This window comes from Amblyomma americanum, chromosome 8, assembly GCF_052857255.1.
Source record: "Amblyomma americanum isolate KBUSLIRL-KWMA chromosome 8, ASM5285725v1, whole genome shotgun sequence".
Classification (NCBI taxonomy): domain Eukaryota; kingdom Metazoa; phylum Arthropoda; class Arachnida; order Ixodida; family Ixodidae; genus Amblyomma; species Amblyomma americanum.
Window position 1 is genome coordinate 18,492,752 of NC_135504.1, and position 13,342 is coordinate 18,506,093.

Consider the following 13,342-nt stretch of genomic DNA (forward strand, 5'->3'; position numbering starts at 1 on the left):
GGGCCATTGCCAAAATTTGACTTCGGTGATTTGGGAATGTGCCCCGCCGCGGTGGCTCAGTGGTTAGGGCGTTCGACTACTGATCCGGAGTTCCCGGGTTCGAACCCGACCGCGGCGGCTGCGTTTTTATGGAGGAAAAACGCTAAGGCGCCCGTGTGCTGTGCGATGTCAGTGCACGTTAAAGATCCCCAGGTGGTCGAAATTATTCCGGAGCCCTCCACTACGGCACCTCTTCTTCCTTTCTTCTTTCATTCCCTCCCTTATCCCTTCCCTTACGGCGCGGTTCAGGTGTCCAACGATATATGAGAGAGATACTGCGCCATTTCCTTTCCCCCAAAAACCAATTATTAATTATTATTATTTGGGAATGCTTTCGCACAATAATGGGTTTAACAAGTTACATTTCAAACCCTGACAGATTTTTTTCTTTTATGGGTAGCGTTTCTTTTTAGGATATTTTGGACTAACTGCCGTCTGTTCTTTAACCCCTGTTCATTTGTTTTGGTTGTTTATACCTTTCACAGCTTTGCAGGGACAGGCATTTGGTCACCTCTTTATTTTCTTTTGGCTTTATCAGAGGGGCTCTAATCTGAGGAAAGGAGGCCTGCCTTCCCCTCTATGCCTTCCTCTTTCCTCTCCACGGGGCCCGAAGGTACGTGCAGTCTGTGCCAAAAGTAACTAGGCTGCATGGTCTGCTTCTCACTCATATAGTGGGGCCCTTACAGCTTCCGTAAAGGTAAAGTGGTCTTAAACGGGGAGGACCAGGCATTCCTCACCGTAAATCCCGTATGCGATTTAGAGCTTATGGGATGGCATAAGTTCTCAAATGTGCAACTAAGTAGGCAAATCATGCATACTGGTTACATATGACAAAAGCTGTACGTACGTACAGGGGGGCTGAAGAACAGAGCCTCCCGGATCCTCTTCTCTGGAATACCAAGAGGACAAACTCTCCCAAGTTAAACTCGCTTAGTCCTCCTAGTTGTTCTAAGCGCAGCTTAGGAAATCCTTTCTCTTGTCCACCTGCCGTAACGCCATAAGCGAAGGTGCGAAGTGAACTTTTACCGTGCCCTCCGCGACCTTTGGCAGGACTGTTAACCGCTGTCCGGCAGCTAACCGCTCCAGTCCCGCTTCTTGACCAAATTATACCTCCCCGTCGAAGACTTCTCCGTCGAAGACGGCGAAGAAGCGCATACCACGTGCCGGTGGCATGAGCTCGCGCGCGCCCCCGGCTCCGCACTCTCCCTCCTCTGTGACGTCACAGCGCGGGTTCAACACTGGCTCGCTCCCCCATTGGCCCGGCCCGGGGGCCGCACCCATCCGGGCCAGAGGCTAGGCGCGAGGCACGTTCCGCCCAGCTCGTTCCAGAAGGAGCTCGTTCATCGGCCGGGCGGTCGCTGTGTCCCCAATGGAGACCGTTCAGCTAGCGCGGCCGCGAGGCCGTGGAAGAGGTGAGCGCTTTCCATGGCCCGCCGTGGCCTACGTAATAGAGCTCGGCGCGCCGCTGGAGCCTATCGCGGAGGCGCTTTCCAAGGCCCGCCGTGGCCTACGTGATGGAGCTCGGCGCGCCGCCGGAGCCTATCGCGGAGGCGCTTTCCATGGCCCGCCGTGGCCTCCGTGATAGAGCTAGGCGCGCCGCCGGAGCCTGTCCCGGAGGCGCTTTCCACGGCCCGCCGTGGCCTCCGTGATAGAGCTAGGCGCGCCGCCGGAGCCTATCGCGGAGGCGCTTTCCATACCCGCCGTGGCCTCCGTGATAGAGCTAGGCGCGCCGTCTGGCCTATCACAGAGGCCACGGGTCCGCCATCCGAATCGCTAGCTGTAGGGCCACCCCGTCTGACCTGTCGGACCGGACGGCGTAGGATGACGTCACGACCGTAGATGGTCACCGCGCCACCCAGTCCATTTGGTACGGCATGCGAAACGGCGACGTCCAGCGCCTGATGCCGCTTTAGCGAGAGTGGCGATTCGCTTTTGGCCGAAGCTAATTTTGTCATCGGTTTTCGCGACTCTTGACGCTATTCTGCGAGGTTTCTTCAACGGTCATGAGGTGGCGTCTTTTTAGGTCGTCTTGCGCGAATGCGCTAGGCCTGGATTTCACTAACCCCTAGGTTTGTGAAACTTGCCTGTCGCGCGAGGCGTCTGCGATTACATCTTGCCCGGAGGCGCGCGATTCATGTGTGTGTCGCGGTTAAGCAACGAGGTTTGTTTTGCAATTTTGGTTTAAATTCGCTCTTTTGCCGCTTTTTATTCGCGCTCGAATCTAACCAAGGTCGCAGTCAATCCGTCGTGTCGGATGGTCTCGACGCATTTTCTTTTTTTTTATTCGGAGGGTCTCGAACCCCCAAGTGAATATGTTCACAATGGCCGTGTCGACTTGTCGTAAGAGTCTTCTTGCCATACATTCACCCCTGCGCGGCATGTCGCCTGATGCTTTTGATCAGGCGACACACACACCGACAAGCGCGCGCACGCGCTACCTTGCTCTCAAAGGTATACTTTGTTTGATAGGCTTACCTCATAGACTAGCTTACCCAGTTTCAACAACCTCCCTTAGCCTTTCCCAGATTTTTATTTCGCTGTTAGAAAAATTTCACCTGAAAACAAAGTGCAATTTGACCGAATGAAAGATCTAACTTATTTTCGTGTATGTCTGGTGGACGAGCCAACAGCAGGTGAGGTTATGTCTTCAGCGACGTAACATATACATAGCCGATTCTTGCAGGTGCGCAATAGTGCTCGGAGCTGTTTGGTGATGCCATGTTGGCAAGACTGGTCACGCATCGATAAGTCTTTCCGACATCGGTGATGCTAACTCTTTCCCTTTGGTCCAGGAGGACGTACCGGATGCTCTCCGGTTGCCCCATCGGCGCTTCCTGTCAATGGCGCCGCCCAGAATTCCTTCGCGAGTGCTATGCAGCAGCGGGTGGTGACAGCGGTCCCGCCCCAGCTTTGCTCCAGCACGGACTCTGTCACCGCCGCCGTCATCACCCGCGGCGGGAGCACCACCAACGGCAACGGGGCTCGCAATGTGGCGGCCACGGAAGGCACGCCATCGCCGATGGTCGCGCCTGTGTTGACCCCTAACGGCGTCGGCCACAACAAACCGCAGAATGACGAGCTCAAGATACGGGTGAGCGGCGGCTGCTGCTGTTTCTGCGTGCCCCCACGGACGTTTCTGAAGCCTGTGGATGGGTGTGGGCGCTAAAGCCGTCGTAGCATATCAGTACTTAGTCGTGCCGCTACCGCGCATACCGCGCATGCGCACATAGCCCAGATGGCGCCATGTTCTCGTCAACAGCGCGCCTACCTGCCACGTCGGCATCAATCAGCGCGTGCGCAGTGGCCCGGCTCTTGATAGTTGCCAGACTTCAAGCGATGGCTTGGTTAGTGGAGTTTTTAGCGACCGTGCATTTTATGACTAGGCTTCAGAAATGTCACGTGATCCTAACTCCACTAACGCCCCTCAGCGGACAAAGGTAGCGCGCGATCTACTCTCTCATCATTCTTCGCTGCTCCTCTTCCGTTGTCGACCATGGCTCCCCCTACACAATGCTTAACCTGAGCAGTCTCCGGAATGATCGTGTTACGTATAACACCAGTGCATGCATGCACCGCTCGCGTTTTTTGGCACCGCGGGGGAAGAGGAAAGGAGACGGCGTCCGACCAATGGGAGGGCCTGATGTCGAAAGTATGGGCTGAATAGGAGGTGAGCGGCATCCTTCTGGAATTAATGGAGGAAATTATTCCGCAGACCTCCACTGTACCTCTTCCTTCATTTTCTTCTTTCACTACCACCTTCCTGCCTTCCTCTACGGCGCGCTTCTGATATCCAACGACATATGTGATTTAGCATAATGCTTCACAGCAGCGTAAAGATGGGTAGCACAAAAGCGACATTCAAATGATCACAATGAAGACGGGACAACGCAGTCCCGTCTTCTTTCATGCGGACGTCCCTTTTGCGCAACTCATCGTTACGCGACATACGAGAGACGTCTACTGCTCCATTTCCTTTGTTCAAAAAACAATTTTCAATTCTTTGAGGGGATTCAGACAGCACATTGAGAATGATCAGAGACGCGTGCTTAATTGCGTTGCTTGCTCAGGTAGTCCAGACGTGGCCTATGCAGCTACTTGATGCACGTCACTTGATGGCTTCAACGAAGCACGGAAATTGGCATGTGGTTGTGTAAAAGCACTACGGGCTCGCTCAATGTGCTCGCCGAAATTTTCAGTGTGTATGCGAGCTTTCGAGTGATGTGTAAGATATTTGTGACAAAGAAAATCCTTTTTGTGAATGTGGCGTGCATACGTTTTCATGCAGGAATCTCGAAATTCGACCACAAACACATCCCATTCCACCCCTGCTTGCTCTTAGCTGAGAATGTAGTAGTAGACCTGTCACGAGTAGTTAGATTAATAAAAGAAGGAAGCGTCACCAGGTAATCAACTTTTTTAAAGAACTAGTTGTTCGCCAGCGCCGCAGTGAGATCTTGCCAACCCTGTGCATGGTAGCCTCAGCTGCTTATGCGCCATAAAAACCCAACACACATGCACGCAAAATTAGTAAAAATGAATCGCCCATGAAATTCGCTTACGCTAAGCGCCTAAACTATAAATGAATTTATTCTTTCATGCAATTTGTTTTGCTTTCAGCAGTCGAAAGACTGTTGTGATGACACAATAAGCACCATTTCTTATGAAGCATACAAAAACTTATATATAGCTCTTTGTTCATATTCTGCCATCCTGGCTTCTGCAACAGTTCAGTGTAAGTGTTTCAATTAATTAACACGACAAAGCAGCGTTCATATTGCAGTTTTTCTGTACATTGCCAAAAATTCGGTGTCTTCACTCCCTTAAAGAATGCTTGGTCTTCTCGCTGGCCTGTGTTACAGCGCTGCGACTGACGCTGCAAACTTCAGGTTGCCCACAGCTCTCACTTCGCCCCACAGGAGTGTCTGAAATTTGAAATTTTCGTGTTTGTCTCGAAATTCACGGTAATTTAAAAGTAAAAGATAAGAAAGGGTACTACGGCCGATTAAGAGCTCACAGGAGTTGGTTCCGTGCTAGTAGTCCACAGGCGAAAAAGTGAGTCTCGCCGAAACAAAATCACGAGTTCTCGATCCGCAGCGTAGAGACGTGACAATCTGACCAATGCATTCCATTCACTTTGGTTTCTCTCCTTACTTTGCCGAAATAATTTTGACTTCTCGATATCAGCAGCGTGACGCGCAACTCAGTATATCTTCGCTTATATCGATTAACCGATTTATGAGGGAGTTTGCTTTTAGACAGCTAACGCAGAGGCAAGCGTAGTGAATGAACGGAATTTGTGCGTAATTCAACTGCCTACCCGACAATTCTGGACAAAATATCTTCAAAAAAAAACTCTTGACTATGACCGTTACCTCCAATATTTCCATAACAATACCTTCCAATATTTCCATAACAATTCAATATTCAAACATTTTCTCGAAGAATTCTGAACACTAGTTGTGCGCTGTGGGAGTTTAAACCTTAGCCGCGGACTGCCCCGGCGTGTTCTGCAGGAAATCGAGCGGACCTTGCCATCCCATTTCCCGCACCGGCCCTCGCAAGGAAAACTGGGTCGGCCGATCCAGTTGACCGCCAACCACTTCAGCGTTGACATTCCTACCGGAAACGTTTTCCACTACGACGTGGAGATCTGCTCCGAGACGCGCAAGGAGGCCAAAGTGCCCGAGAAGCGCAAGTACCGCTGCATCAGCACCAAGATCAACCGCCTGGTCATCGAGCTGCTGGTGAAGAAGTACCGGGTCGACCTGAACGGCTGCATGCCCGCCTTCGACGGCCGTAAGAACCTGTACACGCGCAGTGAGCTCAAGTTCCGCGAGCGCACCTTCACGGTCGACTTCGAGGAGGACAAGCGGATTCAGAAGTTCATCGTCAAGATCCAGTACGCGGCCACTGTGAATCTGGACACGCTGCACGCAGTCTTCAATAACCGTGTCAGCCAGGTTCCCCAGGAGGTCCTCCAAGCCGTGGACATCGTCATGCGGCACGGACCGTCGATCCAACTCATGCCCGTCGGGCGGTCCTTCTTCAAGCCGCCGCTCCCGAACGACAACAACACCCTCGGAGGTGGCCGCGAAGTTTGGTTCGGCTACTACACGAGCGTGCGGCCCGCTCAGTGGAAGCCCATGCTCAACGTCGACATGTCGGCCACCGCCTTCTACGAGCCTCTGCCGGTGACCAGCTTCATGTGCAAGCTGTTCAGCGACGGCCGGCGCGAGATGTCGGCAGGAGACTTCAGAGAACTGCGGGACTTCCAGAACATCCGTCTCAACAAGGAGCTCAAGGGTTTGCGCGTCAAGGTCACCCACCTTCCCTACCAGCGCAAGTACAAGGTAGTTCGTGTCACCAAGGAACCAGCCAAGAAGCTGTTCTTCAACATGGAAGACGGCACCAGTTGCTCGGTGGCCGCCTACTTCCAGAACCGCTACGGCCGCCTCTCCTACCCGAACCTGCCCTGCATCCAGACCGGCAGCGAGACTCACCCTGTCTACCTCCCACTGGAGGTCTGCGAGATCGTCGCAGGGCAGCACTGCAAGAAGAAACTGGACGAGAACCAGACATCTGAGATGATCAAGCGCACGGCCCAGCCCCCGGCCAAGCGTTTCAACGAGATCCGCCAGTCGGTGCGCGACCTGGTCAGGAGCAGCGACCAGTATCTGCACGAGTTCGGCATCAAGATCAACACCGAGCCTACGCAGCTCAAGGGCCGGGTGCTGGACCCGCCGTCGCTGGTCTTTGAGAACAACTCCGTCGGCAAGCCCCGCGACGGCACCTGGGAACTGCGGGGCCGTCACTTCTACAAGCCAGCCACGCTGGCCCGCTGGACGCTGCTCAACCTGAGCCGGTTCGCGCAGCAAGACAGCCTCGAGAACTTCGTCAAGATGCTCATTCGCGTCGGCCAGGAACTGGGCATGCACATCGAGCAGCCGCTAGACGTGACCACGACTGATGCGAACCGCAAGCCCATGCGGGACATCCTGCTCGAGCAGCAGCGCAAGACGGCGAAAGTCGAGATGGTCATCATCGTGCTCGCCAAGAACACGAACTACGCCGAGATCAAGCAGGTAGCCGAGACTGAGATCGGGCTGCGCACCCAGTGCGTGATGGACAACAACGTGATCAAGAAGTGCAACGCCGCGCTCATCACCAACCTTTGCCAGAAGATCAACGCCAAGCTAGGCGGCACCAACAACAGCCTTCTGGCCAAGGAGAAGCCAGACATCTTCCAGAAGCCGGTGATCATCATCGGCGCGGACGTGACTCACCCGGCGCCCGGGGACAAGCTGAGGCCGTCCATCGCGGCGTGCGTTGGTAGCTTGGATGCCATCCCGTACAAGTTCCATGCCTCCATTCGTGTCCAGATGGAGGACTCCGCCGCCACTTCGCGCCTGGAAATCATCAAGGACCTCAAGGACATGATGAAAGACATGCTGAAGGCCTTTTACCGTGCTACCAAGCACAAGCCAGAGCGCATCATCTTCTACCGGGACGGAGTGAGCGAAGGGCAGTTCATGGAGGTTCGCAACCGTGAGGTAAGTTTCGAATGCAATAAGTTATATCCCCACATCTTTTAGTGGGTTGTTTATAATTGTAAGAGGCAGCAGCATATTGTCTCGCGGATGCAGCAATGAACATGATGGACTGCGGTAACTGGCGGGTCTTAATGAAATGCAACACACCTGAGCGCTGGACACCACATCGCTGGTGTTCATCGCACCTGTCTTGCACTGAGTTGCATTTTTAGCTGTCATGAATTTCCTGCTAGCGTGATCAGACACGCTTCCAAATTAATGTGTATTCTATCAGTTTTCCAAATACGATACTAATTTACTCACAGCGCCATAAGTTTCTCCCAACTTGGTGCGGAGATGACGGTTCATAGCAGTTCTGCATGCCTTGGTGTTGTCCTGTCCATTCCCTGTGTCAAGCTCAAGAAAGTGTTTTAACAAATTAGCCGGCCTGTTCAGGACTACAACTTGGCCCTCATCTCGTTTACAGGTGAGCGCCATCCGACTGGCGTGTCAGGAGCTTTCCCCGAACGAGACATACGAGCCGGCGCTGACCTTCATTGTGGTCCAGAAGCGTCACCACACGCGTTTCATGCCCGCCAGTGAGCGGGACGGGGTTGGCAAGTGCCGCAACGTGCCGCCCGGCACCATCGTAGACTCCGTGGTCACGCACCCTCTCGACTTCGACTTCTACCTCTGCAGCCACTTCGGCATTCAGGTGCGCAGTAATGGAATGCTGTCTGGGGCATAGTCTCAATAATCGCTACTAATAGCCATAGAGGATCGCAGGGTCGCTGAAACTCCCCAATGACGCAGAAACGAACTCAGCGTCCTCAGAACATGTCAGTGCAACCCTATGGATACCAACTGCATATGCGCCAACATTGATGTTCATTGCGTAACAGCCGGTAAAGGGCTGCCGAAAAGTGTAACGTGTTCCAGAAAGGGGGCCACAAGCAAAAGTAACAAATTTTAGAGACACTCAGTTCATCATCATCAGTAGTATAATCAGCCTGACTTTGCCACTGGGCATAAAGGCCTCTCCTATGTCTCTCCAATTAACCGTGTCATTTGCCAGCTCCGGCCACCAAAACCCTGCCAACTTCTTAATCTCATCCGCCCACCTAGCTTCCTGCCGCCCCTTGCTACGCCTCCATTGGAATCCACTCCGTTGCCCTTAAGGATCAGCGGTTGTCTTCCCTTCGCATTTCATACCCTGCCCGAATCCATTTCTTCCTCTTGATTCCTAAGTTAGTGGCGTGGATGTAACGCGAGGTCTGTCGTTTAAAACTATAGACATTATTGCTGCTGTCCCGCGGGTTTAACCGTCCACGTGGCGTCTGCGGTGCAGGGCACGAGCAAGCCGTCGCACTACTACGTCGTGTGGGACGACTCAAGCTTTACAGCGGACGAGCTGGAGAGGCTGAGCTACTACCTATGCCATACGTACGCCCGCTGCGCGCGCAGCGTGAGCATCCCGGCACCCGTCTACTACGCGCACCTGGCCGCGTACCGGGCCAAGAACCACGTGGCGAGCAAGGTTGACGTGTCTAGCTCGAGCAGCGACTCTTCCGAGGGCAGCGCCGACTCGGTCACCACCAGGCAGTACGTCGAGGCCGTCAAAGTGCTCGATTCCCTCCAGGGTGCCATGTACTTTGTCTGAGGAGGACCGCTGCCGGGTGAGCGATGCACTAGAGTTCACTGAGCTGCCGTGACGTCACCGCGCCATACCTAGATGTGTCGTGGTGATTGTGTTTAACGTTCCAAGGAGGCTCATGGGTTATGAGAGGTATTCTTGTGGAGGGCTCCGCATTAGTCTTGGAACACCTGAGGGTTCCTTAGCGTGCACTGCCTTCGCATGGCTCACGGGGGTCTTCCCATCGCCACTGTGCCTTCACGGCGGGTCAGTAATGTGAGCAATGTAGGCTATGTGCATAGGAACGAACTTCTCGACACGAGGGCTCATTAGCAAAAAGTTGCGCTATACAGTGCCGATAATTAAGCAACTTGAGTCTCGTTGGCAAACAAAACATGGAAACGCCGGACCTAAGCCGTGGACAGGCTTGTTGCCCACAGTTAATTCTGTCAAAGCTCGTACATAAAGTAATTATGCGATGTTTCGACGAAATTTCGAACAAAGGTGACGTCTTTTTGGAGAGGCGTAGCAATCCCTACGGCGGCCATTTTGAAACAGTCTACGCTCTTATACCGCGGCAGCAATTACTTTAGCTTCGTCCTTCTTCAAAACGACGGCCACGTGGCTGGTTTCTGCTTAGTTTTATTGCACGAAACGACGAAGCAAAACCAAGTACTTGGGGCACTGCAATATCGCAGATGGTTCGAAATGAGCGCCGTAGAGATTGTAACGCCTCGCCAGCTGACACTGAACTTCCTAGGCACATGTGCTGTTGCGGTTTAGCAGCAAATATTCTTCACTCTGCAGGGCATCCTCTGTTGCCCTTCGTTAGCAACTCGCGGAAGGCTGTAACCACCAAGAAAATTTTATTGGCTACAAAATTGATTTTGAGACTTATGCCACGTCTGATATTTTTCTGGTTAACACCTAGTTTAACGAAATCTTTCCTGCAGTTTCTGCTCTCAGTTCAACTTTCAGTTAAGAAATTCACAACTGACGTCACGAAACGGTCACGACATGCTTTTGGTTTTATAGTCATGTAAGGATACAGTCAACTATATTTCACGAGGACCTAATTTTTCAAGTTTCCATATTTCTTGAATATTATGCCAAAACGTCGACTTAAAATTTGTGCAATTATCTTTAAAGAAGCATGTAGTTCTTACCTTTTTTCCTGGATTCCTAGGAAACAGATTGATCGTCCTTTCAATTCGGCGTTACACTGATTGTTTTCGAAATACCTGGCCTAGGTAATGTACGAATGTCTCCTCACCCCTTGAATTCACAGTAAATTTAAGCGAGTCATGCCACGTGTATGGGCTTCATCCGTTTTGCAACGACGTCTAGTATTACTCTCACTAGAGTATGCCCTGCTACACTGCTTGGTGTGCAGGCGCATCATACAAGCATGAAACTACCTCGTGGAAGAGGTAAGGGCCTGCCTCTTGCTCTTCTCGAAAGGTCGTGAATATTAACGCGATAGCGTTAAAGGCCCCGTTCTCCATAAGATCTGGTATTTGCGTGGTCGGCATCGGTGCCGTGAGCGGAAAGTCAGGGGCATGGCTCTGTTAGGTTTCGACCAGACAGCAACCAATAGCAACCAGCAGGTGGGCCACCTACGTGACGTAAGGGTTACACTATCGCATTATACCCTTCAGGCGGACCTTGTGTCCCCTTTCATTTTTCTTACCAATGACTGCCTAAAATCCGCGATTTTTTGAACATGCAAAATCTTTCGGTGACAAATTTGATCATATACAAATGAGGAGAATGTCTTATTCGTGTGTTGGCCCTAATATTTTGTTACCGCTTTAGTGTGCGATGCTCCCGGCGCGGGAAGCTTCCCTTACAAAAATGGTCTATAGATAGCTTATAGGCTTCTTATAGCCTTCCTGTTGATATTTTGTTTTGTCAATTCGTAGTAGATACTGTCTATAGACAAGTCGACTAAAAGGGTATGGCCATAAATCTATAAATTGTCTATAGACTGTCTATAGGTATTTTGTTGCCTATAGACTGTTCTTTAGTTTTTGTCTATTGAGATTAGTTATATAGACTGTGTAAAGAAACTTCTGTAAGGGAGCTGTGCTGTCTGCACTCAAGCTGACAGCACAGCTCCCTTACAGAAGCAAGCTGGCAGTTTGAATCAGCCGCATGACTCTTGTGCTTGCGCGTTTTGTTTGTTTCAGGTCTCAGCAGCAGGGCAGACTGCCACCACCCTTTTTTTCTTTTTACTTTATGGGTGCAATGACATTAAAGGGTACGTGTTTTTTTTAACTTTGAAATAAAGTGACTGGTGCCCGTGACATAACTGCGTTGTTTTATTCACAACTGCTCGACAGTACATGAAATGACTCCTGTTACAGTAAGCAATATGGGCAGGGAGTAACAGTCTGTAATTAAGCGGGTGCTGTGCCATATGGCTGCTCGTGTGTGGACGTTGGTAGGCAATTACTATCTTGGACAGTGCGCAGTTTCCTTTCCTCAAAACCAAACCAGCCTTAACACCGTTCCCAGAGTTCTACGTCCCCCCACCCACTCCCTGCTTTTCTGCCAGCACTCCTGGTTAGATCAGAACCCCGGATGTTTCTGGGCCTGGGATTGAATTCGGCCTGTAACTATGTGCAACCTTTGTCAAGACTCCAGCTTGCGCTAGGAAGGTGATCTGTATGCAATATAATCTCGTGCTTCTGTGGGACTCCAAATATTTCTTCGGCAACATTTTGATCTTTCCACCCACTGTTCCAGTGTAGCGTTCGGGCCTGCAGTGACTGCCGAGTCGTTTTGGAGTAAGTCTCTTGTTTTATAGCAAAATCCCCGCACCAGGAACTAAGCTGCAACCAGATTACCAGCACTGGCTGGTGGAATGGACACACGCCTCCTCAGGTGCCCTGGACTAGGGCTACCTTCACAACACTTATTGCTCAGAAAAGCAGTAAGTTTTCACTCGTACAGTGCTTCTGTTCTGGTCTTGCTTCAGACACATTTTTGAACTTATTCCCGTATTAAACCATGTCGTGGCTACGGAAACAAAGATGTTTAAAATCGTCTGAAAACGTCGCCTCATATACAGTGCTTCACATCACGTACTTGTTAACTGAAAGCAATGCAAAGCTTCAGGGCTTCATACTTTTTGCAAACTGTTTTTACGTAAGCTGCGCGTTCGCGTTGCGGCGACATGGCTGTATTGAAATCTAACGTTCTTACTGCTAACATCGCACTGTTAAGCATTCGGCGATAGAAGGACGCAGCAGACTGCCGCTAGAAGTTATCAGCATCATCATCCCTCCCCCATAATTAGCCGTAGCCAAATTAGGCAAACGTGGCCAGTGCTGGCAGGTGATTTGCATTAGTTCCACCACCACGAGGCCGCCAAAAAAAGAGGATGCAATGTACTCTATTTTCCACCTTAACTGAACGCTTGAAGACTCGTATACTCCAAGAACACATGCAGACATTGAATGGGTTTCCTTAACACTCACGCTATATGTCAGCAAACTAATTCAAATCCCAATAAAAAACAATAGATATAGCGACGGTGCTGCCTGTTTTGGGGCACGACAGCAATCGACGCAGTTAATCTTGTACCCCACAAACACAAACGTCCTGCTGGCACGAAGAGTGAATAAGGCCGGCATCGAAGTTCGCACCTCTGGCTTCCAGTAAAAACCACCATGGCTCAAGCAGTCGTTAAATGTTTTCTCGGACACTTCGTGCTCTGACTGCACCGTCGACTTCCATCACTGACAGTGTCGAGACTATGCGCTCAGCGTGAGACGAATACGATGCCATGTGTACAGAAGTCCATTCGAATTCTCGTGCTTTGTGATGGTACAATCAGCAGGTGGCCCCGTGTGGCGCGTCCTCGTTAGGATCGCCTCGAGAAAACCTGGGAACGGTTCATAGGTCTGCCAAAGGCGACAAGAGGAAATCAGGATGGTGGCGGTGTTCATTAGATGCAGCCGGGAACGTTGCGACCCAGCGCCCGTTTAGTACTGGTGACGTCAGTATTGGTTGTGTTTAAAGGGCGGTTCGGAGGTCTCGGGCAGCGGTAAATGAGTCCAAGAACCGTCGGTGTACCTGAAGGACATGAAGTGGCAGGTACGCAGAGTAATGACGAAGCGACAGTGTCGATATCCTT

The 13,342-nt window shown here is 51.4% G+C and overlaps 1 protein-coding gene across 1 annotated transcript; it reads left to right on the forward strand.

Moving 5' to 3' along the window:
• Nucleotides 1-2,972: 2,972 nt before the first annotated feature.
• On the forward strand, nucleotides 2,973-11,475 carry LOC144100110 (protein argonaute-2-like). Its single transcript, XM_077633145.1, has 5 exons — nucleotides 2,973-3,130; nucleotides 5,553-7,589; nucleotides 8,056-8,283; nucleotides 8,917-9,244; nucleotides 11,391-11,475. The coding sequence occupies exons 1-4, from the start codon at nucleotides 3,059-3,061 to the stop codon at nucleotides 9,226-9,228; spliced, it is 2,649 nt and encodes an 882-aa protein (XP_077489271.1). The 5' UTR covers nucleotides 2,973-3,058; the 3' UTR covers nucleotides 9,229-9,244; nucleotides 11,391-11,475.
• The last annotated feature ends 1,867 nt before the right edge of the window (nucleotides 11,476-13,342 follow it).

What these genes read in the sequence shown, in the direction of transcription:
- LOC144100110 (XM_077633145.1), top strand. Translation starts at nt 3,059, where the DNA reads ATGGTCGCGCCTGTGTTGACCCCTAACGGCGTCGGCCACAACAAACCG. An exon ending in ATGACGAGCTCAAGATACGG is followed by an intron (nt 3,131 to 5,552) that starts GTGAGCGGCGGC and finishes CGTGTTCTGCAG; the next exon opens with GAAATCGAGCGGACCTTGCC. An exon ending in TGGAGGTTCGCAACCGTGAG is followed by an intron (nt 7,590 to 8,055) that starts GTAAGTTTCGAA and finishes TCTCGTTTACAG; the next exon opens with GTGAGCGCCATCCGACTGGC.